This window comes from Typopeltis vanoorti, chromosome 1 (genome assembly GCF_054136105.1).
Source record: "Typopeltis vanoorti isolate ZY-2024b chromosome 1, IOZ_Tvanoo_1.0, whole genome shotgun sequence".
Classification (NCBI taxonomy): domain Eukaryota; kingdom Metazoa; phylum Arthropoda; class Arachnida; order Uropygi; family Thelyphonidae; genus Typopeltis; species Typopeltis vanoorti.
Genome location: NC_143549.1, coordinates 14651907 through 14671732, shown reverse-complemented (window position 1 = coordinate 14671732; position 19826 = coordinate 14651907). Strand labels below are relative to the sequence as shown.

The window sequence follows — 19826 nt, the reverse complement described above, 5'->3', positions numbered from 1 at the left end:
CTTTTAGCCTGGCTTGTTTTTGAACTAGGTTTGGTTTAAATATAGAGTTAATTACTCCTGTTATTTTTAAATATTTTGCAATTTTTATGTTTATATCTTTTTCATTTTCATAAGTGATCATACATCCTAGGTAGTTAAATGAATTCACCTGTTCTAAGATCTTATTATCTAATACTATTTTAGTTCTTGCTGGATCTTGTCCTTTAAAGGCCATAGTTTTTGATTTTTCCGTTGATATTATCATACCATAATCTTTGGATATCTCATTTAGATTTAAAATAGCTTTCTGTAAGTTATCTTCAGAATTTGTAATTATTATTTGGTCGTCTGCAAAGAGGAGAGTGTTTAAGTTAACTGTAGGTGAAAGTTTAATTCCTTGATGTGTTCCTTAAAACTATTTGGATAGTAACTTGAGAAGGAGGTAATATGATCGAGGCGCATAAGTTAATGGAGAGCAGGTAGTAAACAGATACAACGGAGTTATTGGAGTTATCGCCTGGTGGATGGCGAATTAGTGGAATCATTTCCTGAGTGGGTGGTGAGTGCTCCACCATTGAATGTATTCAAGGCTAGGAATGATAGTTATTGTGGTCTGTGAATGTTCTACCTCCTGCGACGAGTCTTCGGAATCCACGGAGGCTTTTAATTAATGCTAATATTAGTAAATCAAAAAAAAAAAAATCGAAGTTCATATTCATATTATGCAGACCATCTGTTACTACTTTTTAATTTTTTTTTTATCTGAAACCCTCTTGTGTACAGTTTTTCCTGCCATCTAGTGAGTGTAGTTTGTATATAAAACCATGAAGTTTGGATGAGGGGTGTGAATAGCGGTGTAATGATTTTGTTTTGATTTGTATCAATGTAGAAAGGTATATAAAAGAAGTTTTTGATTAATGACAAGCGGTATTCGTTAAAAGGCCTATAAGAAGTGAAAAGGAATATTAAAAAAATAAATTGGAGAGGCATATCGTCTTGTATTTTTTATTTTGGTTTTGTGTTGTATATTCACGTGAATATAAGAAAATGGTAAGAATTTAATTTATTAGTGGAATATTTATTTTGAAGTAATGAATGTAAACGGATCAAATATAATTTTGCTTACGATTATATTGGGATTTCTTTTATACACTTGTGCTAAATCGAATAAATAGTTTTTACGCAGTAGTTTCTTTTCAAAAGGAGTATGATTCATAAAATTCTTTGAAATTTGAACTCTGAGAAAGTAAAAAGTGATTTAATGTCTTCAATAAATGAAATTTGTAAATGGCATCGAGAAATGTTTAATGGAATATTCTAACCAACAGAAAATATATTGCACAAGACATATAATAATTTTAATACATCTAATGAGAACAGGAATTTTTGGATAAATAATAGGAAAGGCATAAAATTGTTTAAGGTGAAAGGGTATTAATTTACGAAAACCGAAAAAAAAAATCGAAAAAGGGATGGGAGAAAAGTTTAATATTGATAATAATAATATCACATCTCAATGGAAGGCTAGACTCATCATGGGCGGTCCACACTCTCATGGAAATAAAATATATATATATATATATATATATATATATATATTTTTTTTTTTTAAAGCATCCCTTAAACCTCTTCACATTAATGCATTCACCACACTTTTTCAGGAAATAGACTCCACATTACTCCACTGGTAATAGCCCCTCACCAATTTATAATTCTCAGTCATATTCCTTCTTTTATTCACAAGGCTATGCAAGTTGCATTTTTGTAATATTTCATCATATCCCACATTCTATAGCCCATAAAGAGGCTTAGTGAAACTTCTCTGAACCCTCTAATATATTCCCATGAAAACATGACCAGATCTGTGCACAGTAGTCCATATACATGTAGATCAAGGCCCTATATAAAGGAACCATAACTTTTATACTTCTAGTCATGGTCCTCATCATATCATGATCCATTGTGATGTTCTTACGGTTTTAGCAATGCGATCCCCAAAACTTATTCTGTTAATCATCACTCTCAGATCTCTCATCTCTTTCATCTTCATTTCTCCATTAATTGTATGCCCTGCATCCTAACCTTGCCTACCAAATTTCAAGGCCTTGCACTTTTCAACTTTAAACTGATATCTCCACTCACTTAATGACTCGCATAGTCTAAGATCCTTCTGCAAAGCCATATCTGTAATCCCCATGGTTCTTCCCATCTTTGCATCATCAGCAAACATTTTTTATATCCTGTTAAGCCTCTCCTTATATTATTAACATAAAAGTTAAATAATAATGACCCCAAGAGAGAGAGACCCTTGTGGTACTCTGTCAGTGATGTTCCACTTTTGAGATACCACATCCCCATACACAGCCTGCTAATACCTTTCTGACATCCAGTTGCCTATCTGACTGTTATTCAATCCTATCCATTTCCCCATTTAAAGGTTGACATCATATTAGATCATAAATAGTCATAGAAAATAAAATAATAGAACAGGTAACACAGTTTAATTATTTAGGTTGCATAATAAAACATATCTTAAAGACAGATGAAAAAAGAAAGAAATTTCAGAAAATCAGTGGAACAATTAAAAGGACAGTTAATAAAAAAAACAAGATGAGAAACTCAAGTAAAATTTTCTGAAGTAATGGCCATTCCCACTTTTATTATATGGTTCAGAAAAATGAATGGTTAAAAAGAAAGATGAAAGTAAAATACAAGCTGCAGAAATTAAATTTTTAAGAGCAATTAAAGGATATATAATAAAATTGAACTATATAAAAATGAAGACAACAGAAGAGAGCTAGATATTTCCAACATAAATGAAAAGATCAAGAAATATAGACACAGAAAGAGCATCTGTTTGTGATGGAAAGATATCAGTTACCAAAAGAAGTGGATAAATATAGACCAAAGGGACTGCAAGATGGAAAAACACCAGTGAAGCTGAAACAGGCAAATACCTGTAATCCTTGAAAAGAAGAATCTAAAGGCAGTTGACCATAAGACAGTAAATTACAGACCTTAATGAATATGGAGTACTGATTATCTACAAGAACAGATCATAAGAATAGAAACTGTTCTAAATTATGATTTCTTAAAATTTAGACTTAAAATAAAATGCAAAAGCAAGAATGTAATATTCCAGAAAATCTGTGGAATAATTTAAAGGGACACTGAATGGGAAAAAAAAAAAAAAAAAAAAAAAATATATATATATATATATATACAGGGTGTTCGGGATAAATTTGACAGTTTCGTAAGGAAAAAGAAAATCTTCTTTGTATCTATTAAATTTAATGAATTGACAAAAAAACATTACAGGCAGAGTTAATTACAATACTATCAACAAGATTTACTCAAAATAACCACCATTAGCATCGATCACAGCTTCAATTCTGCTTCGGAACCTCGAACAAGCTGATGCTACAGTCTCCCTGGGAAGGGCCGCAAAAACTGTTTTAATTTCATCCATTAACTGGGCTTTTGTATTACTGGAAGTGCGATTGGTGTCTTTTTCAACTGTGCCCCATACAAAATAATCCATGGGGTTAAGGTCTGGGGAGTTTGGAGGCCAAACATTTGGACTGGTGAAGTCGTAGAAATTTTCAGACAACCATTTTTGACTTTTCCCAGAGGTGTGGCAAGGGGCCGAATCCTGCTGCCATACATACGGCCTACCATTGGCTACCCTTGTTATCCAGGGCTTAACTACAGTTAGCAACTCCACGAACAAAGCCCGAATTCCAATGCCAGGGTTCTTCAACACCCGTTCCTGCAGATTTGCGAGGAATTCTGCTGTACGAACGCAATCAGATCGTCTGCTAGGGATCTTTCTTCTTGCTACATCCTCGTAGTCACCATTGCAAGTCTCTAGTTCATGCCTGATTGTTTTTACTGTATTCAGGGAGCATTGGGCAGCAGTCGTAATATCCTTATTTTGATGGCGGGCACGAATCATCATGATACAAGTTATTCTCTTCCATGATTCAGGTGGGTTCCAGCTATCCATCCTTTCTGACATCTTGTATATGAATGAAGAAGGGTCCAAACTTTTAAATGAAGAGAAGTGTGTGTTAATACATGTAACTTACGGAAAAATATAATTAATTATAAATATGTCAAATTTATCCCGAACACCCTGTATATATATATATATATATATATATATATATAAAAAGTGACAAGCTCAAATAAAATTTTCTAAAGTAATGACCATCCCACTCTGTTATATGATTCAGAAATGTGAACTATTAAAAATGAATATGAAAGAGTAAAATACAAACTGCAGAAATTAGACTTTGAAGAATAATAATGTAATTTGTCACAGGACAAAACACGGGCTCGAGCAACACTGGTGAAACAGTTGGCATGTTGCATAGAAGGACAGAAAATGAAAGAAAGAGTAAAGAAACTGGGAGAAAAGAGATGGCATTGTATGGGGATTTGATGATACTTAATGAGAAAGTGAAAGCATGTCTTCCAGATGCAAAGATAAAGGATGATAATGAAGCTGTTAGTTTGCAGAAGGAAGAAGTAAACAAGTTATTTGTTTTAGCAAGCACAAATGATTTGAAAAGCGAGAAATATGCAATGAGAGAAGATATGAAAGAGTTGTTAGAAGAAGCAAAAAATGAAGAGTAAGAAATTAAAGGTTGCGAGTTTGCTGCCTTGGTATGATAGGATAGAATTGAGAAGGGACATAATTGTCATTGAGAAGATATGATGTGCAGGTTATAGATTTGTGGAGTGAATTTGATGGATGTAAGGACCTGCATATGCCTGATGGACTGCACTTTAATGGTTTTGAAGTTTGGTGCTTGAAGAAAGAGTTGTTCAGTGAGAGTTTGGAAATGCAAAAGCAGAGAAACTATAGCTATTGGGGGGGAAAACAATCAAGCATCTATCTTGCCACCATGGGACAAATGAGTGTGAGTGCATCAATGACTGCAGAAAAGCCACCTCTAGGATAGATGAGTGCAGGAAAGATTGTGAAGAGCTGGATGCAGTTTCCCACGTATTGAATCTGAATGGACAGGTAATGACATTATATAAGGGTAACTGTGAGCCCAAGGAGATACTGAAATGCATATATACGAATGCCTAAAGTATCAGAAATAAAGGAGAAGAGTTTTTGGCATTCTTCAGCTCAACCTGGCCAAGAATTATTGGCATCAGCATGATCTGGTTGTCAGAGAATGATATAGTTATAAGGATGGAATGTAATGGATACCGTGTTTTCAGAGAAGGTAGAAGAAATAGGCCAGGAGGAGGGATATTATAAATGATAGCTGAAGAACTTCAAACTGGCAAAAATAGAAGTTAAGGAAGATTGTAGATCGCAGGGAAATAGTTCATTTGAGGTGTCTGTGAAATAGAGGCCAATGTGTTAAAATATATTGGTGGTTGCTGCTATAGACCTGGGGATCCACAAGAAGATGTGGACGACATGCATCAGCAGATTAGCACAAGTGCAGGCTAAGCAATAATCATGGGAGACTTCAACTCTGGTGATATAAATCGGAAGGTGGAAAGGACATGTGACAAAATGGAATTTATACAGTTACTAAAGGTTAATTACCTGAAACAGCATGTGATGTAGGGGGGTCTGAGTGTTGGATCTGGTAATTAACATCAGAGGATCAATCTATAACTACAGTAACAACTACCGAATATAACATCTCTACCTAAAATAATAATAATGGCAAATACCTGTTGGATTTTTGCCCAAGACATGGACTGGTTATTACTAACACCATGTTCCAACATAAAAATGTGCACAAATTCAATTGGAGAGAAGAGGCAAGGAATAAGAAAAGTCTCATTGAACATGTTATTGTTGATAGTGATGTTTTCTCCCTGGTGCAGGACATCAGAGTGTACAGAGGATTTGAAAGTGGAAGTGATCACTATTAAGGCTTGAGCAGGATAAAATTGAATTTCATATTGAAAAGAATAACATGTAAGAAAGTTTTAAAGTGAATAAAAGTTGAGCAGCTCTCAGATGTGAACTGTAGACTGAAATACACAAAGATTATTGAAGAAAAAATGAAATAGTTTGAGAACAGGAACCAAACCTTGGAAATTCAGTGACAAACCTTGAAGAAAACCCTGATTGATTCAGCCAGAGAGTCATGTGATGAGATTGTCTGCAAGGATAGAAAAATCAGAACTCTATGGTGAACACAAGAAGTCAGTGAAGGAAAAGAAGAAAGCATATCAAAAGTTTCTGGCAAATAAATCAACTTGTGCTCTTAGAGAATACAAATGTAAGAAAGCTAAACACTGTAATACTAGCTAAACAAAAGTCATGGAGGACTTTGGCAAGAACATGGAAAATAAATATCAAGAAGGTGGCAAAATATTCTGGAGGTTGTTGAGGAAGCTTAGGAATAGAGGAAAGAGTGCTGTAAAAGGAGTTAGAGATGATAAAGGTGTCATGAAAACGGGAGAAAAAAGATATCCTTGAAGTATGGAGTAATTACTTTGAAAAATTGCTAAATGAAACAAGCAGTGATAGCACAGTGGTAAAAAGCACTCAACAGGCATACATTCAGGAAAACATATCCATACTGAAGTAGAAAAAGTCATCAAAGGCTTGAAATTGGAAAGGCATGATATTCGACCAGAAATGCTGAAGTATGGTGGTTTAAAAGTCTTTCATTGGCTGAGCTGCATAGTTCAAAAGGCCTGGTCAGAGGGACGAATTCCTGATGATTGCAGTAGTGCTATCATAGTACCCGTATATAAAAAGGGAAATAAAACTGAATTTGAAAATTACAGAAGTATTTCCCTACTGAGTGTTTCTGATAAGATTTATGCAAGTATATTCGAGAAACGGTCGAGAAGAATTGTGAAAAAAAAAAACTTGAAGAACAAGCTGGATTCAGGCCAAATAGAGGCTGTCAGGATTAGATCTTCACTTTACGACAAATAGTTGTAAAATCATGGGAATATAACAAAGATCAGTATTTAAGTTTTGTCGATCTGGAAAAGGCATTTGACAAGGTGCCAAGAGAGAAACTATTCAATATGCTACAGTTATATGGCATCAATGGAGCATTATATCAAGCAATACTTAGTCTTTATTTGAGTTGTAAGTCAGCAGTTAGAATTGAAGGAAGTGCAGGAAGATGGTTTAATGTTAAATCCGGTGTGAGACAAGGATGTGCATTATCCTCTCTGTTATTCATTATCTAGTATGGATCACATTTTGAAGGAAAGTGGTATTAAACCTGATATCAAAATTGGAGATGTTAATGTCAGCTCTTTGCTTTATGCGGATGATGTTATACTTCTAAATAAATCCGCTACAAGTCTGCAAGATTCTCTGACTAAATTGAATAGCTGTTGTAATAGATATGGTATGAAGGTCAGCAATAAAAAGACAAAGACAATGAAAATAGGCAGAATCATTGAAAATGTCAACTGTGTTGTGAATGGAGAACCTGTGGAACAAGTAAAATATTTCAGCTACTTAGGCAGGATTTTTAGTGTAGATGGTAAATTAAATATGAAAATAGATAACAGAATCAACAAAGCTGGTATGGTGGGAAGTCAGTTGAATAAATTCATATGGAATAAGAGAGAAATTAGTCAGAACACTTAATTAGCTGTATACAATAGGGGAGACAAGGGGCAGGGCCCCTTGCCCCCCTGTTGTGCCCCACTGCTCACCAATATAATACATTGGATATCTAATCACGCTGAAGTGAGTGACTTTACATTTACTGACATCCATTTTCCCATGCCCACACCTATTCCTATCATTCTGCAAGTATTGCATATCACCAGCATTCCTGATTATCCTACCCATCTTTGTACCCCAAGAAAATAGTTTTATTGTTTTTCAAATCCTTCCAAATATCATTAATGTACAGATTGAATAACAGTGGATTCTTGTGGTCCACCATTGGTTTCTTTAAATCTTGCAGATTCACATCCCCTGTATATCACTTTTTGATATCTGTCAGTCAGCCATTGGCTTATCCATGTTTATATTCTATATATTCTATTTATATTATATTATAGAACATGTTAATATTCTATAATCCAAACCCACATTCCCCAGTTTATGCAACAATACTATGCTGTGGTACTATTATTATTACTATTACGGGTATCTCCATGGAGTCAGTAGACTCATCGCGGGAAACCCAAACTAGCAAAACAATATCTGTCATATCTCTTCTTGAATTCATTTACAAACGAAGAGCTCACAACTAAGTCAGGCAATGAATTCCACTCATTCACCACCCTCCAGGCAAAAAACCTTGTTCTGACACCTTTGTTAACCACACTCTTCTTTAATTTCCAGAGATGACCTCTTGTTCTTCCATCACTATCACACAGCTGAAACATTTCCCCTGCATCAATCCTATAAAAACCTTTTAGTAATTTGAATGTTTCTATCATATCCCCTCTTCTTCGTCTATCAACCAATCTCTGCAATCCACAAGCTCTCAATCTATCAATGTAGGGAGCATTTTTTACATCACTCACCAACTTGGTCACTCTTCTCTGAACCCTCTCCACAGCCTCCTCATCTCCAAGGAATCCAGGTGACCAGACCTGAGCACAGTAATCCAAATGTGGAAGTATCAATGCTTTATAAAGGGGAATAATAACCTCTTTATCTCTGGATGTCAGTGTGTTCCTCAACAACCAAGTAATCCTATGTGCAATCTTGGACACCTTAGCAATGTGTCCTCTGAACTTCATCTCCCTATCTACCAATACCCCTAAGTCCCTAGCCTCATCAATCTCTTGGAGTACCTTTCCATCGATGTAGTACACAGCTGGTAATCTTTTAATCCCAAAATGCATGACTTTACTCTTTTCCACATTGAACTGACATCCATTTTCTTTTGCCCATTTTACCAGCTTATTTAAATCCTCCTGCAAACTTTCAACATCAGCTTGATTTTTTATTGCACTACACAACTTTGCATCATCAGCAAACAACTGAATATCTCCCTTTAAGCCGTTTCCTATATCATTTATATACAAATTAAACAACATTGGCCCAAGCACAGAGCCCTGAGGCACACCACTGGTCACCTGCCTCATTCTGGACTTGGCTCCTCCATACACCACCTTATGGTATCTCTCCCTGAGCCATTCTCCTATCCATATCACTAATTTAATATCCATTCCCATCTGCTCCAATTTGCGTAACAGTGTTCTATGGGGTATCCTGTCAAAAGCCTTAGCAAAATCCAGAAGTACCACTGTGTAGCCAGTTCCTTTGTCCAACTCAGATGTTATTCTATTATGAATAGTTAATAGATTGCTAAGGCAGGATCTACCTTTAACAAAACCATGTTGGCCTCTATAGAGTATCATATCCTGATCCACCCATTCTTGAATTTTGTCTTTAACCAACTTTTCCAATACTTTTACCACTACTCCTGAGATGGTGATTGGTCTGTAATTCAATACCGCAGTTTTAGAGCCACCCTTATGCGAAGGAACCACTTTGCCTAACTTCCACTCCCTAGGGACCATACCAGAGTTCAAACTTAAATTAAATATCCAGGTAAGAGGGGTTGACAATTCATTTGCACATTCACGCAACACCCGAGCTGATATTCCATCTAAGCCTACCGCAGTGTTTGCATTTAAGTTTTGCAATATATTTAATACCTCTGATTCTTTAGCTTCAATTCTCACATTAGGTATTGCTTTAGGTATAGAGATATCCTCACTTGGGTGATAGACTTTTGAAAAGTGATCACTCAGTAACTCGACTATTACATCTGATTTTGTCACCTCAATACCATCAGCACCCACTAAGGTTATCCTTCCGAAGTCATTCTTCCTCTTACTTGCCATATAGCGGAAGAACTCTTTGGGATTACCCTTGATCTCTTTGGCTAAGGTCTTCTCATAATCTGATTTAGCTTTTCTTACTATGCTGGTAACCTTCCTAGCTTGAGCCTTGTACTGCTCATGGGTGTCCTGATCGCCTTTCTCCTTGTAAATTCTCCATAACATTTTCTTTTTTTGCAGTTCAAGCTTGATACTACTGCTCATCCATCTAATGCCTGCCTTGTTTGACCTCCTGACCATGGGGACACAATCTGATATTGCTTTCCTCAGATACCCGCTGATTTTATCCCTAGCACTGCTAACAACTTTCCCTTGCAATATGTTCTGCCATGGGATGGCTGCAAGCTCACTCCGAAGCTTGTTATAATTGCCTAACCTGTAGTTCCGTACATACCCCTTCTTAATAGAAAAATCCACAGATTTTGCAACCTCCCAAGTCAATACCACATGATCGCTTTCACCAACTGGAGGTAACGAGGACACCTTACTTATGCATATAACCTCTGAACCAATAACCAGGTCCAACACTCTCACACCACGTGTCCCTTCAGTTACGTGCTGTTTCAAGTAATTATCTCGTAGAAGATGTATGAACTCCATTTCCTTTTTGCTATGTGATATTTCCTCCTTCCAATTGATATCACCATAATTAAAATCCCCCATAATAATCACTAAGCCTTCACTCATTGCACTAAGTTGCTGATGCATGAATTCAATATCTCCCCCCGTACTCCCTGGCCTATAGCAGCATCCAACTGTATATTTGGTTGCGTTGGTCACTATTTCGCACCAGACTGCCTCAAATGAACTCTCATTCACATGTCTATCATCATGATATACTACTTTCTTTGGCTGCAACACATCAGCTATCATGAACAGTACTCCTCCTCCTGTTCTATCTTCTCTATCCTCCCTGAAAATACTGTACCCATCACATTCAATTCCAGTGACCACATCTTCTGCTGACAGCCAAGTTTCACTAATGCCTACAACTTTTGGTGAGATTTCACTGACTAATGCCAAAAATTCTTCTCTCTTATTTCGAATGCTTATAGCATTGGTATACAAAAATTGCAGATTCTCTCTAGATCTTGTACCGGCTTTAGAACTGAAATATAAGTCACTAACTATCGTAGTCCTATGCCGATTTTTATCCCCTCTCTTCTGCAATTTATTCTGCCTATAAGGATCAATAAATATATAATCAGTGCTAAAGTTTCTCTCTCTTACACTCAAACTCTTATACAACTACTGTTGTATAAACTGGAAAAGCCTTAGCAAAATCTAAAAGTATCATAGTGCATCTGTTCTCCTTGTCTAGTTCAATGGTAACATTGTACATAACAACTAAAAACTTTATTTGTGTATTTAAAAATTTATTTACCACTTATTTACCATTTATTTACCATATATATATATATATATATATATATATATATATATTGGAATAAAATATTTATTTCTCTATTTTGGGAAACCATAGTTAGAAAAAACAACAGATTGATTACAAACTCACAAATTACAGGAAATGCTGGTTGATTAAAAAAAAGTTAATGTGAAATTTGTCATTGTTTGGACCTCGCAATATTTTCATAGTCAAATTGATACGAAGAAGTGGCTAATTGCAGACAATCATCCAAATGATCATTTGTAATTTGGTTTCTTAATTAATTTTTTATGACGTCATATTTGTAAAAGCGGATTCTGACAAGTATGTCAATCCGAAACACGACATTATTTTTCGCGCAATATCTGTTAATATTGGGAATTTTTCACGTACATACTTCCAGATGCCTTCGTTGTTTATTGATTTTAAGTGTAAACTATTCTGAATGTTTATTATCTCAAGTTCTACTTCAGCTTGGTTTATATCAAACAGCCCACTAATTTTATTTGCAATTTCTGTGATGTTCAAGTTTTCTTGAAATGGATTATTGATAAAAGATACAATCATTTCAGTTTTATTAAAATCTTTAAATCTTGAATTTATTTCTTCCTCTACTAATTCTTTTTCACGAATAAATTCTTTTAAATCATAGCAAAGCATTTCTTGATTTTGTTCAAAAAATATGGGAGATGTCTAAATTCGTGGTCATTTATATTTTTCTTTAATAAAAGTAAGTATCGTTGGAAAGTTTTTATTGAACTTAACATGTCAATTAAATTTTTATCTCTACCTTGTAACTATAAATTTAAATTGCTTAATTTCGTACAGAAATCTACTTAAAATGATATGCGTAACAACCATCTTTTATCACTCGATTGCGGATAAATATCTCCTTTTTCATCAAGAAAAATTTTTATATCGTTAATTAATACAAGAAATCTTTCTAAAAATTGACTTCTGCTGAGCCAGCGAACATTATTGTACAACAGAAGTTCCCTATCATCATCTGTCTGTAATTTAAATAACCACCGTTGCAGGGCTTTTCCTAAAACAGAAATTACAATTTTAAATGCAATATCCAAAACATCTTTTGTGTTTAATCTTTTACTACACAGTACTTGTTGGTGAATAATACAGTGGTACGTTAACAAAACTGGATATTTGTCATTGTTTTTACATAATGAAATGAAGCCTGATTTATTACCTATCATTGCAGGAGCACCATCAGTAGTAATAGACACAAGTTTAAAATGCGGAAGTTTGTGTTGTTTCACAAATTCATCAAATGCCGAAAAAATATCTTCTCCCCTAGTCCTTCCCAGTAATGGTATAATTTTCAAAAGTATCTTCTTTACTTGAATAATCTTGAAATACCATGTGAATAAATACCATTAACTGAGCAATATTAGTGAAGTAGTTTGATTCATCAAATTGTAATGAAAACGCAACACACTGGTGAATGTCTGACATTAACCTGGCCTGGAAACTTTTCTCCGGCAATTGGAACTCTTCCTTTCGGCAATTTGAAACCTTGTCTGCGGCCTAGAAGTAGTCTCTCTCTAGCGACGTCTCGAACCGAGAAGCTCCTTTCTGGAAGTGGGATACTCCGCTCTCAAGCAACGTGGATCCAGACAGTCTCTCTGACGGCGACTCTGGACCGGGCGGCCACCTCTCTGACAGCAATTCTGGAACTGGGACCCCTTCTGCTTGCTTCAGTCCCTTTTTATTAGGCCTCCTCTGAGACCTCTCATGAAGTTTGGCAACCCCCCAAAGATTCGGTATGAGTCTTTCATCTTAAGTTTCAAGTTCGGCATGCCTTTGGTTCTCCTCTGCTTTCTTTTGATTGTAAGTTGCCTGCCATCGGAAAGTTGTTTGAACTCTTTCTGACTGACTTTGGAGATGTTTACACTTAGAGACTGTGAGCCTTTCTCATACATACAAGTTTCAATAACAATCTTTCTAATGCTGCCATGTACAGCTTCGGCGACAAAAACATTGCTTTAGTTTTTAACACTCTAACATATTCTTATTAAAGCAGTATATACAGTTAGCTTCAAAAGAGTTATTTACAAAAACATCTAATACAAACTATACCGAGACAAACAAAGTTTGTTTGTTTACAATATTCACATGGGACTTAACCTAAGTAAAAAATCGATGTAATGTGCTTTGGATTATTTAATATTTAAGCTACTGCTTAATATCTAAGCTCTATAATAACTAATATCTACTAATATCTAAGCTATAATCGAATTTTTACACTTTGCTTATAATTGTATTCACTGAGATCTCTGTTTGACTTCCACTGATCCAAATTAATTCATTTACCTGGACTTATAAGAAAATTACTGATTTGACAATTTTAATGAAAAATAAATAAATAATAGCAATACACTTAAAGCAAATTAAAAATAATACAAAATAATGATAAATAAAATATCATGTTTTCAGTTTTAATTAAATTTGTAAGGAGGAATACACAAGAGATTGACCAAAAATCGCTCCGCGATAGATGGTTGAACACCCCTGTTATATACTGTGAGCAAGTTGCTAAAACATGACCTTCCCTTAATAAACCCACATTACTCATTGCAAAGTAGAGATTCACTGTCAACCCATTTCTGAATGTGAGCCCTAACCAATTTTTCCAAAATCTTCATCACCAATCCTGAGATACTAATTAGTTGATAGTTGGATACATCAGTCTTTGCACTACCCTTGTGCAATGGAATTAAAATTCCATTGTCCTTCTTTCCATTCCTGTGGAATCTTCCCTGTTCTGAGACTCATTAAATAGCCTGGTCAAAGAAATAGCCAGTTCATCTGAACACGTTTTTAGTACACGTGATGATATCCTGTCAGTCCCTATTGCTGAATTCTTATTCAGTCTGTGTAACAGCTCTAATACCTTCTCCTCATACATCTGAGTTTCTTCATCCAGTGAAGAGGTAGCAGTGAACTCAATGTCGCGTACACCAGGTTGATAGCTTTGTTGATAGCACTCATTAGTTGAACACCCTCCTCTGCACCTGTAACTCTCACGCATTTAGAAGAGTTCATTCTTTCTTTTACTTGCAGCATATCAATAGAATTCTTGTGGGTTTTCTTTAGTATGCAGAACCATTTTCTTTTCATATTCAGACTTTCCTTTCAGTACAACAGTTGTACAGTTGTGACTATTCTAGCCTGCTGCTTATAATTTTCATAAGACATCCTTATGCACGTGGTATTCTTTCCACATTATCCTTTTCTGATGAATCCCTTTCTTAATAAGAAAGATTCGTCAGACATTTGACTCTTACCCTATTTATTCTTCGAACTCTCAGGACACATTCTGATATTTCATCATTTAAGTATTATTTAAATGCTTCCCATGCACTGTCGATATTCTTCCCATCCAGCAACCGATCCCATTCCACTGAACTCTGTATACTCAGTTAGTCATAATTTTAAAATAGTACTCTGTAATTCTTGCATTCAGTTTTATTTCCCTTTTTTTATAGATGGGTACTAGGAGAGCTCTGCTCCAATCATATGCAATTTGACTCTGCATGTGATGTGAAATCATTAACTTCTATATACAAGTTACCCAGTCCTGAAAATACTTCAGGTGCAAACTTTGTTGGTTTACACTTGGATAAAGGATTAAACCAAGAATATAATTTCTTGGTATCTTTAATTTATTTGTCATAATTTCCTGCTTTTTAGTTTAGCATGTAACTGTTTCTGAATGGAACATTCATAAACTTAGTTACTTCCTAAGTGAGTACGGTATGATCACTGTCACCAACACGTATACTTGCAAAAATCTTATCCTTTTTTTTATAGATGGGTACTATGAGAGTTCTTCTCCAATCGTTTACAATTTGTCCATCTGACTAGCCTTTCTGCATTATGCTATGCAGCCATTGTAAGGCTTTTTGTACCTCCATATTTGAGCATTTCTAGCTGAATTTCATCTACTCCAGCTGTTTTTCCACATTTCATATTTGATGACTATTTCTACTTCAAGTATAGATATGTATTCCTGACTGCATTCCTGTTGGGACAGAGGACAGCAATAAAAAGATTTTGCTGTACCTCAGGAAGTGGATGAGTGACTAAGACAATATCAGGACTCTGGAATGTTGGCTATGGAGCGTGGTTGAAGGAATGAGATTGCAGAGTTTGGCAGATAGGAGGAAAAGAGGTGATATGATAGAGATATTTAAGTTAGTGAGGAGATTTAATTGGATTAATCCCTATGGGATTATAAAAAGAGAAGCAAGAGGAAAAGAACCTGAGGCCATCCCTGGAAGTTATGTAAGAGTATTAGGAGTAGAATTTTCCAGTAATGTGTTCCATTCACTCACAATTCTCTATCTAAAAATGGAGAATTGTGAGTGAATGGAACACATTACTGGAATATGTTGTTAAAGTAGGGAGTGTTAAGGATTTTAAGATTCGGTATGATAAATATGTTGTCAGTTGGATGAATCTCTCACGATGTCTTAAAATCCTTAACACTCCCTACTTTAACAACATATTCGAGTAATGTATTCCATTCACTCACAATTCTCCATCTAAAAATTCTACTCCTAACACTCTTCTTCTTCACCACACTTTTAGATAACTTCCAGGTATGGAAGTTATGTAAAAGTGAACCACACTTTTACATAACTTCAGGTTCTTTTCCTCTTGCCTTCTCTTTTTATAATCCCATAGGGATTAATCCAATTAAATCTCCTCACTAACTTAAATATCTCTATCATATCACTTCTTTTCCTCCTTTCTGCCAAACTAAATCCATGGAGGATTTAGTAATAATAATAATAGATTATGTACTTTGCATCGTATTGATGGTACTATCGGGAGGTGGTGGAGAGGATTTAGAGACGCGACCAAGCTAGTGACAGGTCTGTGGAATGTTCCATGTGCGGATAAATTGAGTGTGTGTGTGGTTTGCACATTTTAGCTGACAGGCAGAGGATATGATATGATAAAAAATAGGATATGATAGAAACTTATTAGTTACTAAAGGGATTCTCATGTTGGAGGCTTAATGGATTTTTTACAACACTCAAAAAGAATTAAAATAGAATTTAATACTTCCTATATTTCGTCCTAGTCACTAGGACATCTACGGGGATTACAAAAACAGTTAATGTAACATACACACAAATAATAAACAATACTGAGCCCAACCACGTGGGTGACACTAAACGTGGTTGGGCTCAGTATTGTTTATTATTTGTATGTTACATTAACTGTTTTTGTAATTCCCGTAGATGTCCTAGTGACTAGGACGAAATATAGGAAGCATTAAATTCTATTTTAATTCTTTTTTTTGAGTGTTGTAAAAAATCCATTAAGCCTCCAACATGATGTCCTCACAGCACTTAAGCCTCTACACACGAATAAAGGGATTCTATAAGATTGACACAGAAGAAATTGTTTTCAATACATGAGTAGGGAAAAAACAATTGGCCACACTTGGAAGTTGTCTAAGAATGTGGTTAGTAAGGGTGTGCAGACTGGGTTCTTTACTTGTAGAGTGGTGAATGAGGTGGGATAGATTGCCAGAGGTGGTTGTGAGTGCCCCAACAGTGATTAGATTTAAGGAGATGTATGATGGCTATTGTGTTAATGGATAGTGGGTTTCTTGCAATGAGTCTTTTAACTCCATAGAGTACCCATATAAATAATAATAAACGGGGAAAGAGAATATGATCTGATGTCTTAAAAGAAACTCGATATTATTTTTATTTGGGACCTGTGGAGTCATTATACTCATCGTAAGAGACCTGTCTTAAATGACAGCCCATCATACCATTTCATAAATTCATTCACTGCTTGTGCTCTCTCTCTCATTATCTGTTAAATCTGGAATGAAAGGTTCAATTTGTTATTGAGCATTTCATTCAGGATTTTACTAGGATCGAAAAACTCTATAAAAAGGAAATGCTTGTACATAGGTGTAAGTGAAAACTTTAATGTATTAATATTTTATTAACGGAATTTTGTAAGTGATAAATTGTAAACTGTGTTAGAAATAATATACCAGAGTCAAAGGTCTTAGTGAAAGTTACTTTAGAAGGAGAAAATTTAAGCCAAGTCCACTTTAGCCTAATCGGCTTTTCACCATAACCCCGGGGCATTGCAATGCGAAGTCCGAGACGTGTACGGCACCCACATGATGGGGTGCATTTCGAGGAGAAGCGTAGGGGAGTGTGCAGAAGGAAGAGTTAGGTGTCGTGAGCAACCAGTGACGTAGTTGGGAGAGCGAACTAGGGGATATATAAGGATTTGCCAGCGAATATAGCTCTCTATTAGCTCTCGACTAAGAGAGCAAATATAGCTCTCTTAGTCCTCTGTTCTTTGTGGTGTCTCTCTCCCTCAAAAGTGGGTTCCGATGGAAGCAGTTCGTGGCAACGACTAGAAGGAAGGTCAACGATGGCTACAAAGTTAGGTAGCGATCCGCTTCAAGCGTAGTAATGGCACAGCCATGCAGCCAGCGGAGACCGCATCCTTATGCAAGTCGTACATGCCTATCTGTCGAAGCGGTAAGTTATAGGAATAGCAGTGATTCGTGATCGTAATCACAGGTGGTAAGAAGTCGGAGGAAATTATAGATAGCAGACCTAGGAACCTAACCGAAAGGAATCAGCAAAGATTGATGTTATGCCCACGTGGTCGGTAAAGTAGAAACTTTTATTGTCTTTTGTACTGAGCAGGACTAGTGCGAGTGAAAGTGCTAACCATGTATGTGATAGGACCTTTTTATGACTGTCTGGACTAGAGTGTTTTAATTTGTAGCTAGATGTTGTATTTCCAGACGTTCATTGTTACTAAGATATGCCCATAATAGAATTTTGGTATATTGTAGTCTAATCTGGGAAGTTGAAGGATTGTTCATTTATATAACTGTGATAAGTTAACGAGAATTAGATTAATTGATCTGTTGGAAATATATTAAGTGACTACTTAGTTATAATTAGATAGATTGTCTGAGAAATTTTGAGATATCCTTTTATGAACAGGTTATCAGGTTATTATATGTCTGAAGCAAAATTTTGATCTCTGTGTACAATACCTTAGTGTAAAATGTTTTTGTTTTCTATACCTAAGAAACTTGCCTGATTTCTCACACCAATGTACCGCTTGCTAAAATTAGAACCTGTGTATATTCAAGTGCGGAGGGGAAGAAAATTTGGTTACGACTGCTGATTAAGGAATAAACTAATAGGGTATAAATAAATAATAAGGTCGCATGATTATCTGCATTGTTAACTCTCTGATAGGAATATCCTTCTTGTATAGGAATCAAGATAACGCAGCTGTATTAACAAATACATTTTTTTTTGATTCTGAAAAGGGAAACAAAGAGATTGCTCTCGCCCAGAGCATTCTCTTGGTCTGCAAGAATAGTACACGTGATCCATTAGAAAGAACGGTGTCTGATAGAAATCGGCTCTAATTAAGACTAAGCATTGTATATTAGCGGCTGAAATAGGAACAGCAGAACAATTGGTAGAAAGACTAAAGAACCATAGATAAGATTTAATAAAGCAAAATATAACGAAATAACAACAATATAACAAATGGCGAAGATATAACATTATCCTATCAGGACATGCATTCCAAGACTCACCTCCATGCAAAACAGCAACTTCTCACCCTCTTACTACTTCCATTCATAACTTCCGAGAATGGCCCCTTATCCTTGCTCCATCCATTTGATCTACCATAAAAAAGAACTCCCGAGTTTCAACAGTGTAATTACCTCTCAACAGTTTAAATGTTTCACTCATGTCACCTCTCTTTTTGTTGAATAAACTCTGCATTCCACATGTCTTCAGTCTATCCTCATAGCTAACATTGCACAGTCCTGATATCATTTTTGTTATCTGTCTTTGCACTGTCTCCAAGGTTAATTTATCCTCTTAAGATCCTGACAACCAAATCTGAGAGAACAATAATCCGTGGATGGTCAGATCAGGGCTTTATACAATGGAACTAAACCTCTTCTATCTCTGCTGGTTGGCACTGGTTCTCATTATTGCAGTAATTTTCTAGGTTACCTTTACCACCTTTATGATATGTCTCCTAAACTTTGTCCATCAATCTTCACCCAAGGTTTTTTTGTCTCCTTCACTTCCTCTAGTACAGTTCCTTCAAAAGAATGTACAACTTCCCTTCTGTGGATCCCAAACTTCAAGACCTTACATTTAGCTGCATTAAACTGATCCCATTCATTGTCCATCTGTGCAACTTCTTCAAATCCTCTGAATTGCTTACACATCAACACTATTATTATTGACTCTTCCCAGCTTCATATCTTCAAACAACTGAATATCTCCCTGCAGTCCATTCACAATATGATTAATCTTCATGTTGATATGAAGGTTAATCAATATGGGGTCCCAATACTGAGCCCTGAGGGATTGAACTTGTAACCTTCTGTCTCCTTGATATTGCTCTCTCTCAGAATTCTATTCTTCCCTTATACAATGGGAAGCATGAATAGTGGAAAGGTGCCAGATGAAAATGGAGCAAAAATTGTAGCTCTAGCATCCTTGATTGCCCATACACAATTTTCATGGATAACTGTTGTCTCCCTTGTTTTCAATAACCATGTAATCTGATGTGCTGTTTT

General features: G+C 35.7%; 1 protein-coding gene across 1 annotated transcript in view; it reads left to right on the top strand.

The window, feature by feature from the left end:
- The first annotated feature begins 817 nt into the window (after positions 1-817).
- Vps35 (Vacuolar protein sorting 35) overlaps positions 818-19826 on the top strand; it is a 377835-nt gene continuing 358826 nt past the window's right edge. The window contains exon 1 of the mRNA XM_090412498.1: positions 818-1029. Coding sequence (XP_090268624.1) covers positions 1027-1029 — 3 coding nt within the window. The 5' untranslated portion in view covers positions 818-1026. The remainder of the gene's footprint in view (positions 1030-19826) is intronic.